The sequence below is a fragment of the Coregonus clupeaformis genome, unplaced genomic scaffold (genome assembly GCF_020615455.1).
Source record: "Coregonus clupeaformis isolate EN_2021a unplaced genomic scaffold, ASM2061545v1 scaf0552, whole genome shotgun sequence".
NCBI classification, from domain to species: domain Eukaryota; kingdom Metazoa; phylum Chordata; class Actinopteri; order Salmoniformes; family Salmonidae; genus Coregonus; species Coregonus clupeaformis.
Genome location: NW_025534007.1, coordinates 74529 through 92129, shown reverse-complemented (window position 1 = coordinate 92129; position 17601 = coordinate 74529). Strand labels below are relative to the sequence as shown.

The following is a 17601-nucleotide window of genomic DNA, read 5'->3' as shown; positions in this document are numbered from 1 at the left end:
TACTGCATTATATTCTATAATATTCTACTGTATCTTAGTCCATGCCGCTCTGTCATTGCTTGTCCATATATGTATATATTCTTAAATTCCATTCCTTACTAGTTTTTGTGTGTATTGGGTATATGTTGTGAAATTGTTAGATATTACTTGTTAGATATTACTGCACTGTCGGAGCTAGAAGCACAAGCATTTCGCTACACCCGCAATAACATCTGCTAAACACGTGTATGTGACAAAAATAAAATTCGCTTGGCCCTCGATGATGTCATGTAGGTTGATATGTTTGATGTCATGTAGGTTGATACATAGCTATGTTTTCATGTATAAAGCCCTTTTACAAAAAGTCCCACTGTACATAACATCATTACTAAACTTCAGACATACGAGTTACCGCACCCTGTCTCAAGGATGGCTAACTCCGGAAATTCCTTTGATCTTAGTTAGGTAAATCAGTTTTTAGTTTTTTTGCACCTTATCTGTGTAACAATCTTCAAAATGTTCTTAAATTCGATGTTCTGGTGCCTCTAGGCCAATTCAGAAAGCTGATTGAGGACCTTTTTATTGATGAATGTCTTTGTTTTTTATTACGTTTTTTTCTTTCTTTCTGCTTGCATTTTGTATTTTTATCTTGATGTGTGTATTTTCTGTAAATCAGGGCACGTCTGTAAAAGACACCTTGGTCTCAGTATGAATCCCTGATAAAATAAAGGTTAAATAAATAGACGTTGTCCAACGAACCATGGAGGAGTTAGTGCCTACAAAAAGACGCCATTACTATTTATCTCTATTGGCGTCTTTTTGTAGGCACTAACCCCGCCTTAAAGCACATAAAGACTTTATAATTCATAAAGGTCATGTTAACGGACTTATATTATCTCATAGAACTAGTGGATTGGGCCCCTTTTTAACATCGTTGGGGCCACTACTACAATACCACACATGCTTTTTCCTCGTTTTTTTAAGTTTTAAAATTCCCTTTTTTCCTTTTCTTGTGTTGAAATTATTTAATAAAATATAATTATTTAGGCCCTACAGTTCTTGAAACATCAGCTCTGCCAACATTTTGTTGCATGAGCAGTTTCAGGTAAAATGGGCCACAGCTTCGGGTAAAATGGGCCAGTCAAACTCCAAAGGGAAATAGTCATTTATCATCAATTTTAATTTTAAAACACAGTTGCTTATACAGCCACATAACATTTAAACTGCATTAAACAAAAATTCATATGTGCCATTCTAAAAACATTTTGGGTACAAACCCACATATTCAAATGTGCAATTAAAAAAATCCATTTTGGAACAGCATAGATCAGTGAACTGTCAGTGGTGTGTGTGTGTGTGTGTGTGTGTGTGTGTGTGTGTGTGTGTGTGTGTGTGTGTGTGTGTGTGTGTGTGTGAACAACACATTTAGAACAAAATGTGCAATTCACAAAAATACAAAAATTCACATTCCAAATTATTAACTGATATGTTTGTGTGAAAACTTTTCAAACACAGTCTTTGCAAACCTGAAACCATCGTCAGCACAGATACCATTGTCTTCACCACAGCTCTCATGAAACCAGGCAGAACATGGAACACATTTTAACCATTCCTCAGTAGCCTTAGGGTCATTTGGGTCACCATAGTGGGTGTTGCAGACTTTGCAAGGTGATTTGCTTCTCTTGCCCTGCTTTTTTTTCCCTTTCGGTTGCTTGCTGCCCGGGTACCAGCTGGCTTGCTTGGCTGGATGCTTGCTGGATGATTTTTTTGTTTGAATATATTCAATGTGTTGCTCACTTGTTAGGTTATACGATGGTGGCTTCACTCTCTTTCTGATGGCCCCCTCTCCCTTTGCGGCATTGAGATCAAGTCATTGAATGTGACCGATCTCACAGACTGAACAGAAAGAAAATAACAAAAAGAGCCTATATTATTGCAAGAAATAGAATAATTATTTGGTGTACATTTTATATGATTAGGGACTAAATTGTGTGTATGTATGTGTGTGTGCGTGTGTGTGTGTGTATGCACGTACATACACATACAAACACAAACACACACCCTTACACAAAACGTATAAGATCTCATAAGCCTGTGTTAACCTCAGACCTTATTTTCGGCGTTTATCCCAAAACCCAATATTTTTCTGTGGAATTGTAATTGTTGGACATAAAATACTGTAAATAAAACCACCAGTAAATCAGCTCCAAGTGATTTTAATTTAAGAAATCTGTTCCCAAGTATTCCCACGCATAATAGAGACACGATGTGATCGTATACAAATGTAAACAAGGTTTGAAATGATTATGTTTTAGTTAAACATTATATCTGTTTGGATTCTTGCGGTCAATTTGTAGTCTAAAAAATTATTTGTAATTATGTTCCGGCCCCCGACCATCTGCTCAAGACAAAATCGGCCTGCGGCTGAATCTAGTTGATGATCCCTGCTCTTTAGTAAACTGTAGGCTATATATAACAATCTTTGTCTCTTTGATGTTATTCATATAGCAGCAAATCTAATATTATTCATATAGTGTCATGAAGTCTAAGCATGTTTAGGGAGTAAGACTCGGGAAAATGTTTTCTTTATGTTTATCACAGTTGAAGAAAACAAACTCTCCTTTTACAAGCCCATGCAACAAAAATTGAGGAAATGCAGCTTTGGTTTTTGTTTGAGGTCCGCTAAGATAAAGACCCAAAGCCTAGGTGGGTTGAAATATTTGGTATGGATGGTCAAACAAATTACAATCACAAGTTCTTCTTTCATTTTCCAATGAGTGCTGCAAGACGTTTTGATGAAAAAGAGCACTCACGAAAAGTAAATATTGTCATAACAAATGTATATTTTATTGCAGCTTAAGTATACTAGTATAAAAAGGCATTTGATCCATCTCTACACACATACAGTACATTTACATTTACATTTTAGTCATTTACCAGACGCTCTTATCCAGAGCGACTTACAGTTAGTGAATGCATACATGTTATTTTTATTTTTTATTTTTTCATACTGGCCCCCCGTGGGAAACAAACCCACATCCCTGCCGGCCAAACCCTCCCCTACCTTGGACGACGCTGGACCAATTGTGCGCCGCCCCATGGGTCTCCCGGTCGCGGCCGGCTGCGACAGAGCCTGGACTCGAACCAGGATCTCTAGTGGCACAGCTAGCACTGCGATGCAGTGCCTTAGACCACTGCGCCACTCGGGAGATGTGAATGACAAATCAAGTAAGTCACACTAAATACATGGTTTAAGCACAATAGATGAAATCCTTGTTATACATAGAAAATCATTTCCAGTGCATGAATAAACCAGGAATAAACACCCTATTCCATATATTGTGTATTACATTTGACCAGAGCCCGATGGGCTATGGGCCCTGCGATAGACTAGCGTCCTTTCCAGGGGGCGGAGCTGTACGTCAAGCTGCCTCAAGCTACAGAAACAGGAGACAGGCTCCTGCCTTATGGGCCATTCCGACTCCGACGACGCTACTTCCTTTATAAAGGGAATAGGGTACCATTTGGGACTCACTTCATGACATATAGATTCAGTGCCTTCAGGAAAGTATTCACAACCCTTAACCTTTTCCACATGTTGTGTTACAGCCTGAATTTTAAATGGAATAAATTGAGATTTTGTGTCACTGATCTACACACAATACCCCATAATGTCAAAGTGGAATTATGTTACCAGGGAGGTTTTCCAATGGTTCGCAATGAAGGGTATTGGCAGATGGGTAAGAAAGAAAGAAAAGCATACATTGATTATCCCTTTGAGCATGGTGAAGTTATTAATTACACTTTGGATAGTGTATCAATACACCCAGTCACTACAAAAAATACAGGCGTCCTTCCTAACTCAGTTGCCAGAGAGGAAGGAAACCGCTCAGGGATTTCACCATGAAGCCAATGGTGACTTTAAAACTGTTACAGTTTTAGAAGAAAACATTGATAGAAGAAAACAGAGGATGGATCAACAACATTGTAGTTACTCCACAATACTAACCTAATTGACAGAGTGAAAAGAAGGAAACCTGTACAGAATAAACATTTTCCAAAACATGCATCCTGTTTGCAACAAGGCAATAAACCAATACTGCAAAAAATGTGGCAAAGAAATTATGTTTAGGGCAAATTCAACACATCACTGAGTACCACTCTTCATATTTTCAAGCATAGTGGTGGCTGCATCATGTTATGGGTATGCTTGTCATCGGCAAGGACTAGGGAGTTTTTTTTGGATAAAATGAAACGGAATAGAGCTAAGCACAGGCAAAATCCTAGAGGAAAACTTGGTTCAGTCTGCAAATATACACTGGAGTTGCTTACCAAGACCACATTGAATGTTACTGAGTGGCCTAGTTACAGTTTTGACTTAAATCGGCAAGTAAATCTATGGCAAGACTTGAAAATGGCCATCTAGCAATGATCAACAACCAACTTGACAGCGCTTGAAGAATTTTTGAAGAATAATGGGACAATATTGTACAATCCAGGCGTGCAAAGCTTTAGCGACTTACCCAGAAAGACTCACTGCTGTAATCGCTGCCAAAGGTGATTGTAACGTGTTGACCCAGGGGGTTGAATACTTATCTAGTCAAGATATATAAGTGTTTTATTTTGTGAGTATTTTGTGAGTATTTTGTGTAGATCGTTTACTTAAAAAAAAAGAAAGACAATTCAATCCATTTTAATCCCACTTTGTAACACAACAAAATGTGGTAAAAGTCAAGGGGTGTGAATACTTTCTGAAGGCACTGTTGATAGAAGGCAATAGGGTTTGACAGGGATGGTCCTCACATGGGCCAGCAGGATAGGGCACCATCCACTTTACAGATGGTTCCGGACTCCCGTGGGAAAGTCACTGGTTTTCCTGAGGAAACAAAGAAACACAATGACCTTTATTTATTATCATATCAAATATGTTTATTAACCAGGTGTCATAAGCAGCCATAAAATAATGCAAAATATGTCGCAAAAGGTCTAAATATATGTGTCATGACAGCTGTTATGACCATATCATGACAGGTTATGACAGCTGTTATGACATATTATGACATGGTTATGACCGTTTCATAACATGTTATGACGCTAGGTTTCAAGTAAAGTGTTACTGATTTTTTCCTAACCCTAAAACAACGATAAAATCAGAATCTGTGTGCATGATTCAGATTTTGTGTGCATAACATGATTGATTTCAACACAATAATGATAACTTTATTATAATATCCATACAGTATTTAATTATAACTTTACTGTAATATCCATACAGTATTTGAAGGCTCACTTTCAGCATTTGTGAGTTAGGATAGAGTAAAATCAAATAGTATAGAATAGAATAAAGTTTACCTGCTATAAGAGGGATCTTGGTCCCGGAGTTCTTGAGGACCACCTGCAGAGCGCAGGGTTCGGTGTTCCCAGCATGCTTTGCTTCCTCTCTCAGTATGATGTAAACTTCCTGTCCCCTCACCAGCCAGTCCATCTTGTTGCCCAGGTAACTGACACCCCGGATACACAGCTGAGTGATGTCATCAGGGATGAGAGGGGCGAAGGCCAGACAATCCTTCTGTACTCTGAGAAGGAAAAAATTAAAAAGAGTGTAAGTGTCCATCCTGCAGATCTTCGCACTGAGGAGCTCATTGTTGCCTTATGTCCCAATGGTTAAAGACGTGGGGTTAAAGGCGTGGGGTTAAAGGCGTGGGGTTAAAGGCGTGGGGTTAAAGACGTGGGGTTAAAGACGTGGGGTTAAAGGCGTGGGGTTAAAGACGTGGGGTTAAAGACGTGGGGTTAAAGGAGTGGGGTTAAAGGAGTGGGGTTAAAGACGTGGGGTTAAAGACGTGGGGTTAAAGGCGTGGGGTTAAAGACGTGGGGTTAAAGGCGTGGGGTTAAAGGCGTGGGGTTAAAGACGTGGGGTTAAAGACGTGGGGTTAAAGGAGTGGGGTTAAAGACGTGGGGTTAAAGACGTGGGGTTAAAGGCGTGGGGTTAAAGACGTGGGGTTAAAGGCGTGGGGTTAAAGACGTGGGGTTAAAGGCGTGGGGTTAAAGGGGTTAAAGGCGTGGGGTTAAAGGCGTGGGGTTAAAGGCGTGGGGTTAAAGACGTGGGGTTAAAGACGTGGGGTTAAAGACATGGGGTTAAAGACATGGGGTTAAAGGCGTGGGGTTAAAGACGTGGGGTTAAAGGCATGGGGTTAGCCACGAAATCCCTAGTTTGAAAGCGACTGTTTTCTTGATGCTATGCTGCACAATTTCCCCTACACTTCCCCCCACGTGGGCCAGCCCCCTAGCAATTGGAGTTCTATCCAATGAGCTTCAGCCCCTCGCATTTGAGTGACAACTAGCAAGAGGCCTGCCCAGCGTTATCCAATGAGGTTGCAGGGCAGGCCCAACGGCTCAGTCGACGAAGAGAGAGAAAGAGAGGGAGAGAGAGAGAGAAATGACGTGGTGCACATACTGTATTTGCACCTATGTGACATGGTACGCAATTGTCGGGGACCACTTTTGGCTCGTTAGTGCTACTTTCAGAACTACTGTCTAAAAAGTATACAAAAGTACCGGAGAATGTCTTTAAGAAAGTAAGTAGGTACATATAATTTTATAGCAGAATACAAGGGTAATGTACATCTTTTGATGCCACTGTATGACAGTTTGGTTTCAAGCCAGGTGATGTGTATGGTGGTGGATATAACTGACCTGAATCCAGTGTAACCAAATAGAACAGCCTGCAGGAATCCTCCCATACCAGTGAGAAAGTTCACCGCCCCAGAACCATCAGATGATTCACTCCATACCTGAAAGAGAGACATTAATGTGACACATACTGTGTGTGTGTGTATGTGTGTGTGTGTACAGTCGTGGTCAAAAGTTTTGAGAATGACACAAATACTAATTTTCACAAAGTCTGCTGCCTCCGTTTTGATGATGGCAATTTGCATATACTCCAGAATGTTACGAAGAGTGATCAGATTAATTGCAATTAATTGCAAAGTCCCTATTTGCCATGAAAATGAACTTAATCCCCCCACAAAATTTCCACTGCATTTCAGCCCTGCCACTAAAGGGACCAGCTGCCATCATGTCAGTGATTCTCTCGTTAACACAGGTGAGAGTGTTGATGAGGACAAGGCTGGAGATCACTCTGTCATGCTGATTGAGTTAGAATAACAGACTGGAAGCTTTAAAAGGAGGGTGGTGCTTGAAATCATTGTTCTTCCTCTGTTAACCATGGTTGCCTGCAAGGAAACACGTGCCGTTATCATTGCTTTGCACAAAAAGGGCTTCACAGGCAAGGATATTGCTGCTAGTAAGATTGCACCTAAATCAACCATTTATCGGATCATCAAGAACTTCAAGGAGAGAGGTTGAATTGTTGTGAAGAAGGCGTCAGGGCGCCCAAGAAAGTCCAGCAAGCGCCAGGACCGTCTCCTAAACTTGATTCAGCTGCGGGATCGGGGCACCACCAGTGCAGAGCTTGCTCAGGAATGGCAGCGGCATGTGTGAGTGCATCTGCTCGCACAGTGAGGCGAAGACTTTTGGAGGATGGCCTGGTGTCAAGAAGGGCAGCAAAGAAGCCACTTCTCTCCAGGAAAAACATCAGGGACAGACTGATATTATGCAAAAGGTACAGTGATTGGACTGCTGAGGACTTCCGATTGTTTGGGGCATCCGGAAAACACCTTGTCCGGAGAAGACAAGGTGCGCGCTACCATCAGTCCTGTGTCATGCCAACAGTAAAGCATCCTGAGACCATTCATGTGTGGGGTTGCTTCTCAGCCAAGGGAGTGGGCTCCCTCACAATTTTGCCTAAGAACACAGCCATGAATAAAGAATGGTACCAACACATCCTCTGAGAGCAACTTCTCCCAATCATCCAAGAACAGTTTGACGACCAATACCTTTTCCAGCATGATGGAGCACCTTGCCATAAGGCAAAAGTGTTAACTAAGTGGCTCGGGGAACAAAACATCGACATTTTGGGTCCATGGCCAGGAAACTCCCCAGACCTTAATCCCATTGAGAACTTGTGGTCAAGAAGAAGGGTCAACACTGCAAATATTGACTCTTTGGATAAACTTAATGTAATTGTCAATAAAAGCCTTTGACACTTATGGAATGCTTGTAATTATACTTCAGTATACCATAGTAACATCTGACAAATATCTCATAACACTGAAGCAGCGAACTTTGTGAAGACCAATACTTGTGTCATTCTCAAAACCACGACTGTGTGTGTGTCTGTGCGTGCGTGTGTGCGAGAGAGAGAGAGAGAGAGCGTTTTCCAATTCTGACCTGGAATGGTCCCTGGATGTTTTTGAAACACTTCTGGAGTAGATTCCTCGCCTTCTCTACCTCCCCCAGCTCCAGCCAGCCCACTGCAAACATGCCCTGGCAGAACACAGAGACAAACACACTTCAAAATGGGCTTCTACATCCCCAACTAGGTCAAACTCGTATTTTATTTTATTTTATATTTTTGTTACTCCCTTTTTCACCCCAATTTCGTGATTACGATCTTGTCTTATCGCTGTAACTTCCCAACGGGCTCGGGAGAGGCGAAGGTCGAGTCATGCGTCCATACGAAACGTGACCCACCAAGCAGCGCTTCTTAACACCCGCTCGCTTAACCTGGAAGCCAGCTGCACCAATGTGTCGGAGGAAACACCGTTCAACTAACGATCAAAGTCAGCCTGCAGGCGCCCGGCCCGCCACAAGGAGTCGCTAGAGTGCGATGAGGCAAGTAAAGCCCCCCAGCCAAACCTTCCCCTAACCTGGACGATGCTGGGCCAATTGTGCGCCGCCCTATAGGATTCCCGGTCACGGCCGGTTGTGACACAGCCTGGGATAAAACCACAGGCTGTAGTGACGCCACAATACTGTGATGCAGTGCCTTAGACCGCCACTCGGGAGGCCGGTAAAGCTCTTCTACATCCCCAACTAGGTCAAACTCTTCTACATCCAACTGAGTAACACTCTTCTACATCCAACTGAGTAACACTCTTCTACATCCAACTGAGTAACACTCTTCTACATCCAACTGAGTAACACTCTTCTACATCCAACTGAGTAACACTCTTCTATATCCAACAGAGTAACACTCTTCTACATCCAACTGAGTAACACTCTTCTACATCCAACTGAGTAACACTCTTCTACATCCAACTGAGTAACACTCTTCTACATCCAACTGAGTAACACTCTTCTATATCCAACTGAGTAACACTCTTCTATATCCAACTGAGTAACACTCTTCTACATCCAACTGAGTAACACTCTTCTATATCCAACTGAGTAACACTCTTCTACATCCCCAACTGAGTAACAGTCTTCTACATCCCCAACTGAGTAACACTATTCTACATCCAACTGAGTTCCACTCTTCTACATCCAACTGAGTAACACTCTTCTACATCCAACTGAGTAACACTCTTCTACATCCAACTGAGTAACACTCTTCTACATCCCCAACTGAGTAACACTCTTCTACATCCCCAACTGAGTAACACTCTTCAACATCCAACTGAGTAACACTATTCTACATCCAACTGAGTAACACTCTTCTACATCCCCAACTGAGTAACACTCTACTACATCCCCAACTGAATAACACTTTTCAACATCCAACTGAGTAACACTCTTCTACATCCCCAACTGAGTAACACTCATCTACATCCAACTGAGTAACACTCTTCTACATCCAACTGAGTAACACTCTTCTACATCCAACTGAGTAACACTCTTCTACATCCAACTGAGTAACACTCTTCTACATCCAACTGAGTAACACTCTTCTACATCCAACTGAGTTATATTCATCTACATCCAACTGAGTAACACTCTTCTACATCCAACTGAGTAACACTCTTCTACATCCAACTGAGTAACACTCTTCTACATCCAACTGAGTAACACTCTTCTACATCCAACTGAGTAACACTCTTCTACATCCAACTGAGTAACACTCTTCTACATCCAACTGAGTAACACTCATCTACATCTAACTGAGTAACACTCTTCTACATCCAACTGAGTAACACTCTTCTACATCCAACTGAGTAACACCCTTCTACATCCAACTGAGTAACACTCTTCTACATTCAACTGAGTAACACCCATCTACATCTAACTGAGTAACACTCTTCTACATCCAACTGAGTAACACTCTTCTACATCCAACTGAGTAACACCCTTCTACATCCAACTGAGTAACACTCTTCTACATTCAACTGAGTAACACTCATCTACATCCAACTGAGTAACACTCTTCTACATCCAACTGAGCAACACTCTTCTACATCCAACTGAGTAACGCTCTTCTACATCCAACTGAGTAACACTCTTCTACATCCAACTGAGTAACGCTCTTCTACATCCAACTGAGTAACACCCTTCTACATCTAACTGAGTAACACTCTTCTACATCCAACTCAGAAACATTCTTCTACATCCAACTGAGTAACACTCTTCTACATCCAACTGAGTTACACTCTTCTACATCCAACTGAGTAACACTCTTCTACATCCAACTGAGTTACACTATTCTACATCCAACTGAGTAACACTCTTCTACATCCAACTGAGTTACACTCTTCTACATCCAACTGAGTAACACTCTTCTACATCCAACTCAGAAACACTCTTCTACATCCAACTGAGTAACACTCTTCTACATCCTCAACTGAGTAACACTTTTCTACATCCAACTGAGTTACACTCTTCTACATCCAACTGAGTAACACTCTTCTACATCCAACTGAGTAACACTCTTCAACATCTCTTATGGCTTCCGAGTGGCGCAGTGGTCTAAGGCACTGCATCGCAGTGCTAGCTGTGCCACTAGAGATCCTGGTTCGAATCCAGGCTCTGTCGTAGCCGGCCGCAACCGGGAGACCAATGGGGCGGCGCACAATTGGCCCAGCGTCGTCCAGGGTAGGGGAGGGAATGGCCGGCAGGGAGGTAGCTCAGTTGGTAGAGCATGGTGTTTGCAACGCCAGGGTTGTGGGTTCGATTCCCACGGGGGGCCAGTATGAAAAAATAAAATAATGTATGCACTAACTGTAAGTCGCTCTGGATAAGAGCGTCTGCTAAATGACACAAATGTATGTTAATGTAAATGTATAAATGTATAATGTAATGTATCCAACTGAGTAACACTCTTCTACATCCAACTGAGTAACACTCTTCTACATCCAACTGAGTAACACTATTCTACATCCAACTGAGTAACACTCTTCTACATCCCCAACTGATTAACACTCTTCTACATCCCCAACTAGGTAAAACTCTTCTACATCCAACTGAGTAACACTCTTCAACATCCAACTGAGTAACACTCTTCACTTCAACATCTCCAACTGAGTAACACTATTCTACATCCAACTGAGTAACACTCTTCTACATCCCCAACTGAGTAACACTCTTCTACATCCAAAACACTCTTCTACATCCAACTGAGTAACACTCTTCTACATCCAACTGAGTAACACTATTCTACATCCCCAACTGAGTAACACTTGTGATGTCACGAGAGGCTACACAGCTTTCAGCGGGATTGCCCAAGTAGTGCAGGGAGACCAGGTTCAACCAAAACAAGGATTTTATTAACCGTCTTCGGCAACTAACGAAATTATAACACAATTCTCTTCTTCCCAGAGCCCACACTCCAGACCGTGTCTCTTCCCTTCCAAACAACTCCAGCCCATCAGCCCCCTTATTGGTTTCAGCTGCGTGGGAAGATTGGCCACAGAGGGTTGGAGTTCCCGACCATACCAGCAGATGGAGCCATAGCTGTCTGGGTTTGCAGCCATCTCAGGGGATGTAACGTCCCTCCAGGACACAGCCTCTCGTGACATCACACATCCCCCTCCTCGGGACCGACGTCCTCGTCGGGTAAAGGCAGTGAAGAAGGCATCACGCCGGGAGAGGGCGTCCGCATTGCCGTGGTGCTTGCCAGCCTGCTCTCTCTTCAACTCCTCCACCTCTAGGACCAGGGACTCAGCCTCCTGTTGTCTCTCCTTGAGTTTCTTACTGAACGCATCAGCCTTGGTTTTAGCAGAGTTTAGCTTCTGTTGAGCAGCTTTCAGTTCCTTCTCTCTCTCTGCCTCCGCATTCTTCATCTTGTTCTCCAACACCTTGTACTTCTCCTCTGCCTTCTTCTGGACCTCCTTACTACTGCGCAGGGTCTCCTCACACTCCTCGATGGTCCTGCGCAGCCTCTCCAGCTCCTCCTGTTGCTTAGGGAAGGAGCTCTGTTGGAGTTTAGCCTGGAGGATATCTAACTCTTCTGTCTTCATGTCTAACTGTTGCTTTAACAAACGATACCTCTCAGCGGTCCCCTTCAGACCAGACAGTTCTTTGTCCAGATTCTGTAGCTCCGTCTCTGTGTCGGTCTGGGCACCTGCCATCCCTATCAGAGCCCGGGCGGGAGTGAGTAACTCGGAGGATTGCACCGGAGCCTTCCCAGGATGAGTCTTGCCTCTCCGTTTCCGAGGTACTCGGGTTATCCTCTCCTGAGACTCTCTCCAGAGTGGGTAAAAGGCTGGACAGTCTCGTCCAATTAGGACAGGGACGGGGAGGGAATCAACCACCCCCGCCGTCGTGTGTATGGTTCCCCGTGTGCTGGTCATTGTAAGTTCAGTAATGGGGTATTCTCTGGTGTCCCCATGGACACAGGAAACTGGGAGGACTTTCCCCGGGGTCAGACACGTTGGGCCCACCAAATCCTTACGCACCAGGGTGGCCCGGCTACCAGAATCCAGTAAGGCCTCCACATCATGGTGATTCACAGTTACCGGGCAGGTGGGGGGGTCGATCTGGGCCGCCATCTACGACTCCCAAGAGCGAGGCAACACGGTGTGTGGGTGCTGAGCTGGAGGACTCCGCAGTGGGCATAGGTTCATCGGCTGGTTTCCCACACTGCCAGGAGATATGTCCCATCTCCCCACACCGGTAACACTGTCGAGTTTCCCCCTCCTGGTGTACTCTTCTTGGACCCGCCTGGTTTCTGGCTACCCCTGGAGCCGGGATAAGTCCTGACGTGGCTGGGTTCGAGACCTTGGGGTCCTTTGGACGGGTTCTTCCCATTTGTGGTGGGGCCGCACTCCTGGGGTCTTTTCGGGAAGCATTCAGCATCTCCGCTGTGGCCTGGTACTTTTCCACAGCTTCCACGGTCAGATCAGCTGTGGTCAAGGCCTGTTGACTGATGAACCGTTTTGCCTCATAAGGCAGGGCGCGTAGGTAACGATCCACCACAACGGCCTCCACCACCGCCGCTGCTGTATTCCTCTGCGGATCCAGCCATTTCCTTGCGATTCGGACAAGTTCATGCATCTGCGCCCGAGGAGGTTGGTCTGGTTGGAAGGTCCAACTGTGAAAGCGCTGGGCCATACCAAATTTTGTGAGTCCATATCTGCTGAGGATCTCAGACTTCAGGGCATCATAGTCAGTAACCTGGTCAGGGCCCAGGTCCCGGACAGCATTCAGCGCTTCCCCGGTTAGAAAGGGGGCTAACAGACCAACCCACTGTTGCTTGGGCCAGGCTTCCCTAGTGGCCGTGGCCTCAAATGCATGCAGGTATGCCTCAATGTCATCGGTAGCTCCCATCTTAGATATAAAGTCACTTGCCTTTATTGGGCGGGTATTTTGGACAACCCTCTGTCTCTGCAACTGCAATTCCTCTGCCTTCAGAAGGTTGGCTTTCTTTTGCTCCTCCAAGAGAGCCACGTTTGCTTGCATCTGGGCTTGCTGGCCAGCAACAAGGGCTTTCAATATGTCCTCCATTTCAGTCGGCGGGGAGCCTACGGCCAACTTGGAAAACTGGGTGATCAAACCTTCGGTATCCTCCTCTGACATGCACTATTAACGCTTGAGCGTGCCCGTATTCTCCACCATCTGTGATGTCACGAGAGGCTACACAGCTTTCAGCGGGATTGCCCAAGTAGTGCAGGGAGACCAGGTTCAACCAAAACAAGGATTTTATTAACCGTCTTCGGCAACTAACGAAATTATAACACAATTCTCTTCTTCCCAGAGCCCACACTCCAGACCGTGTCTCTTCCCTTCCAAACAACTCCAGCCCATCAGCCCCCTTATTGGTTTCAGCTGCGTGGGAAGATTGGCCACAGAGGGTTGGAGTTCCCGACCATACCAGCAGATGGAGCCATAGCTGTCTGGGTTTGCAGCCATCTCAGGGGGATGTAACGTCCCTCCAGGACACAGCCTCTCGTGACATCACACACTCTACTACATCCAACTGAGTAACACTCTTCTACATCCAACTGAGTTATATTCATCTACATCCAACTCAGTAACACTCTTCTACATCCAACTCAGTAACACTCTTCTACATCCAACTGAGTTACAATCTTCTACATCCAACTGAGTAACACTCTTCTACATCCAACTGAGTAACACTCTTCTACATCCAACTCAGTAACACTCTTCTACATCCAACTGAGTAACACTCTTCTACATCCAACCGAGTAACACTCTTCTACATCCAACTGAGTAACACTCTTCTACATCCAACTGAGTAACACTCTTCTACATCCAACTGAGTAACACTCTTCTACATCCAACTGAGTTACACTATTCTACATCCAACTGAGTAACACTCTTCTACATCCAACTGAGTTACACTCTTCTACATCCAACTGAGTAACACTCTTCTACATCCAACTCAGAAACACTCTTCTACATCCAACTGAGTAACACTCTTCTACATCCTCAACTGAGTAACACTTTTCTACATCCAACTGAGTTACACTCTTCTACATCCAACTGAGTAACACTCTTCTACATCCAACTGAGTAACACTCTTCAACATCTCTTATGGCTTCCGAGTGGCGCAGTGGTCTAAGGCACTGCATCGCAGTGCTAGCTGTGCCACTAGAGATCCTGGTTCGAATCCAGGCTCTGTCGTAGCCGGCCGCAACCGGGAGACCAATGGGGCGGCGCACAATTGGCCCAGCGTCGTCCAGGGTAGGGGAGGGAATGGCCGGCAGGGAGGTAGCTCAGTTGGTAGAGCATGGTGTTTGCAACGCCAGGGTTGTGGGTTCGATTCCCACGGGGGGCCAGTATGAAAAAATAAAATAATGTATGCACTAACTGTAAGTCGCTCTGGATAAGAGCGTCTGCTAAATGACACAAATGTATGTTAATGTAAATGTATAAATGTATAATGTAATGTATCCAACTGAGTAACACTCTTCTACATCCAACTGAGTAACACTCTTCTACATCCAACTGAGTAACACTCTTCTACATCCCCAACTGATTAACACTCTTCTACATCCCCAACTAGGTAAAACTCTTCTACATCCAACTGAGTAACACTCTTCAACATCCAACTGAGTAACACTCTTCACTTCAACATCTCCAACTGAGTAACACTCTTCTACATCCCCAACTGAGTAACACTCTTCTACATCCAACTGAGTAACACTCTTCTACATCCAAAACACTCTTCTACATCCAACTGAGTAACACTCTTCTACATCCAACTGAGTAACACTCTTCTACATCCCCAACTGAGTAACACTCTACTACATCCAACTGAGTTCCACTCTTCTACATCCAACTGAGTAACACTCTTCTACATCCAACTGAGTTATATTCATCTACATCCAACTCAGTAACACTCTTCTACATCCAACTCAGTAACACTCTTCTACATCCAACTCAGTAACACTCTTCTACATCCAACTGAGTTACACTCATCTACATCCAACTGAGTAACACTCTTCTACATCCAACTGAGTAACACTCTTCTACATCCAACTGAGTAACACTCTTCTACATCCAACTGAGTTATATTCATCTACATCCAACTGAGTAACACTTTTCTACATCCAACTGAGTAACACTCTTCTACATCCAACTGAGTAACACTCTTCTACATCCAACTGAGTTACACTCTTCTACATCCCCAACTGAGTAACACTCTTCTACATCCAACTGAGTTACACTCTTCTACATCCCCAACTGAGTAACACTCTTCTACATCCAACTGAGTAACACTCTTCTATATCCAACTGAGTTACACTCTTCTACATCCAACTGAGTAACACTCTTCTACATCCAACTGAGTAACACTCTTCTACATCCAACTGAGTTACACTCTTCTACATCCAACTGAGTAACACTCTTCTACATCCAACTGAGTTACACTCTTCTACATCCCCAACTGAGTAACACTCTTCTACATCCAACTGAGTTACACTCTTCTACATCCCCAACTGAGTAACACTCTTCTACATCCAACTGAGTAACACTCTTCTATATCCAACTGAGTTACACTCTTCTACATCCAACTGAATAACACTCTTCTACATCCAACTGAGTAACACTCTTCTACATCCAACTGAGTAACACTATTCTACATCCAACTGAGTTACACTCTTCTACATCCAACGGAGTAACACTCTTCTACATCCAACTGAGTAACACTCTTCTACATCCAACTGAGTAACACTCTTCTACATCCAACTGAGTAACACTCTTCTACATCCAACTGAGTAACACTCTTCTACATCCAACTGAGTAACACTCTTCTACATCCAACTGAGTAACACTCTTCTACATCCAACTGAGTAACACTCTTCTACATCCAACTGAGTTATATTCATCTACATCCAACTGAGTAACACTCTTCTACATCCAACTGAGTAACACTCTTCTACATCCAACTGAGTAACACTCTTCTACATCCAACTGAGTAACACTCTTCTACATCCAACTGAGTAACACTCTTCTACATCCAACTGAGTAACACTCTTCTACATCCAACTGAGTAACACTCTTCTACATCCAACTGAGTTATATTCATCTACATCCAACTGAGTAACACTCTTCTACATCCAACTGAGTAACACTCTTCTACATCCAACTGAGTAACACTCTTCTACATCCAACTGAGTTACACTCTTCTACATCCAACTGAGTTACACTCTTCTACATCCCCAACTGAGTAACACTCATCTACATCCAACTGAGTAACACTCTTCTACATCCAACTGAGTAACACTCTTCTACATCCAACTGAGTAACACTCTTCTACATCCAACTGAATTACACTCTTCTACATCCAACTGAGTAACACTCATCTACATCCAACTGAGTAACACTCTTCTACATCCAACTGAGTAACACTCTTCTACATCCAACTGAGTAACACTCTTCTACATCCAACTGAATTACACTCTTCTAGCGGAAGTACCAGTAAGGATTTCAGAACACATTCATAATACACACATACTTTATTCATAAGTAGTAGAAAATAAATGCTTATGTACTGCTTACGAATGTATGGGTTATGTGTGCGTTATGATGTGTTATAAAGTCCTTTTGTAGGTAGGTACCCTTCATCAGTACAGTTGATACATTGATCCTTTCTTGGCAGTGCATGGTAGTATCACTATGTAACGTACCCAAGTCATAGCTGGTCCACCGGGGTCTGTAACAGCCTCGTAGAACTCCAGGTCATTTCTCCTGACCTCAGGGGTCATAGGGAGACCCAGGGGATATCCTAGCATCACTGTGTCAGCCTGCTTCACAAATTGTCCTGGGAGAAGGTCAAATAAAGCGGAGACTCAATGATACTGTATGTTTTGCATGTCCTTATTACTG

The 17601-nt window shown here is 43.7% G+C and overlaps 1 protein-coding gene across 5 annotated transcripts in view; it reads right to left on the bottom strand.

The window, feature by feature from the left end:
- Positions 1–4615: 4615 nt before the first annotated feature.
- Positions 4616–17601, bottom strand: part of pgghg (protein-glucosylgalactosylhydroxylysine glucosidase) — a 29883-nt gene continuing 16897 nt past the window's right edge. For all 5 annotated transcript variants that reach the window (XM_041836860.2, XM_041836861.2, XM_041836862.2 and 2 more), the window contains 5 exons: positions 17403–17536; positions 8269–8364; positions 6673–6770; positions 5332–5555; positions 4616–4855 (listed from right to left, as the gene is read on the bottom strand). In XM_041836860.2, the coding sequence (XP_041692794.2) occupies positions 4779–4855; positions 5332–5555; positions 6673–6770; positions 8269–8364; positions 17403–17536 (629 nt within the window). In that variant the 3' untranslated portion in view covers positions 4616–4778. The remainder of the gene's footprint in view (positions 4856–5331; positions 5556–6672; positions 6771–8268; positions 8365–17402; positions 17537–17601) is intronic.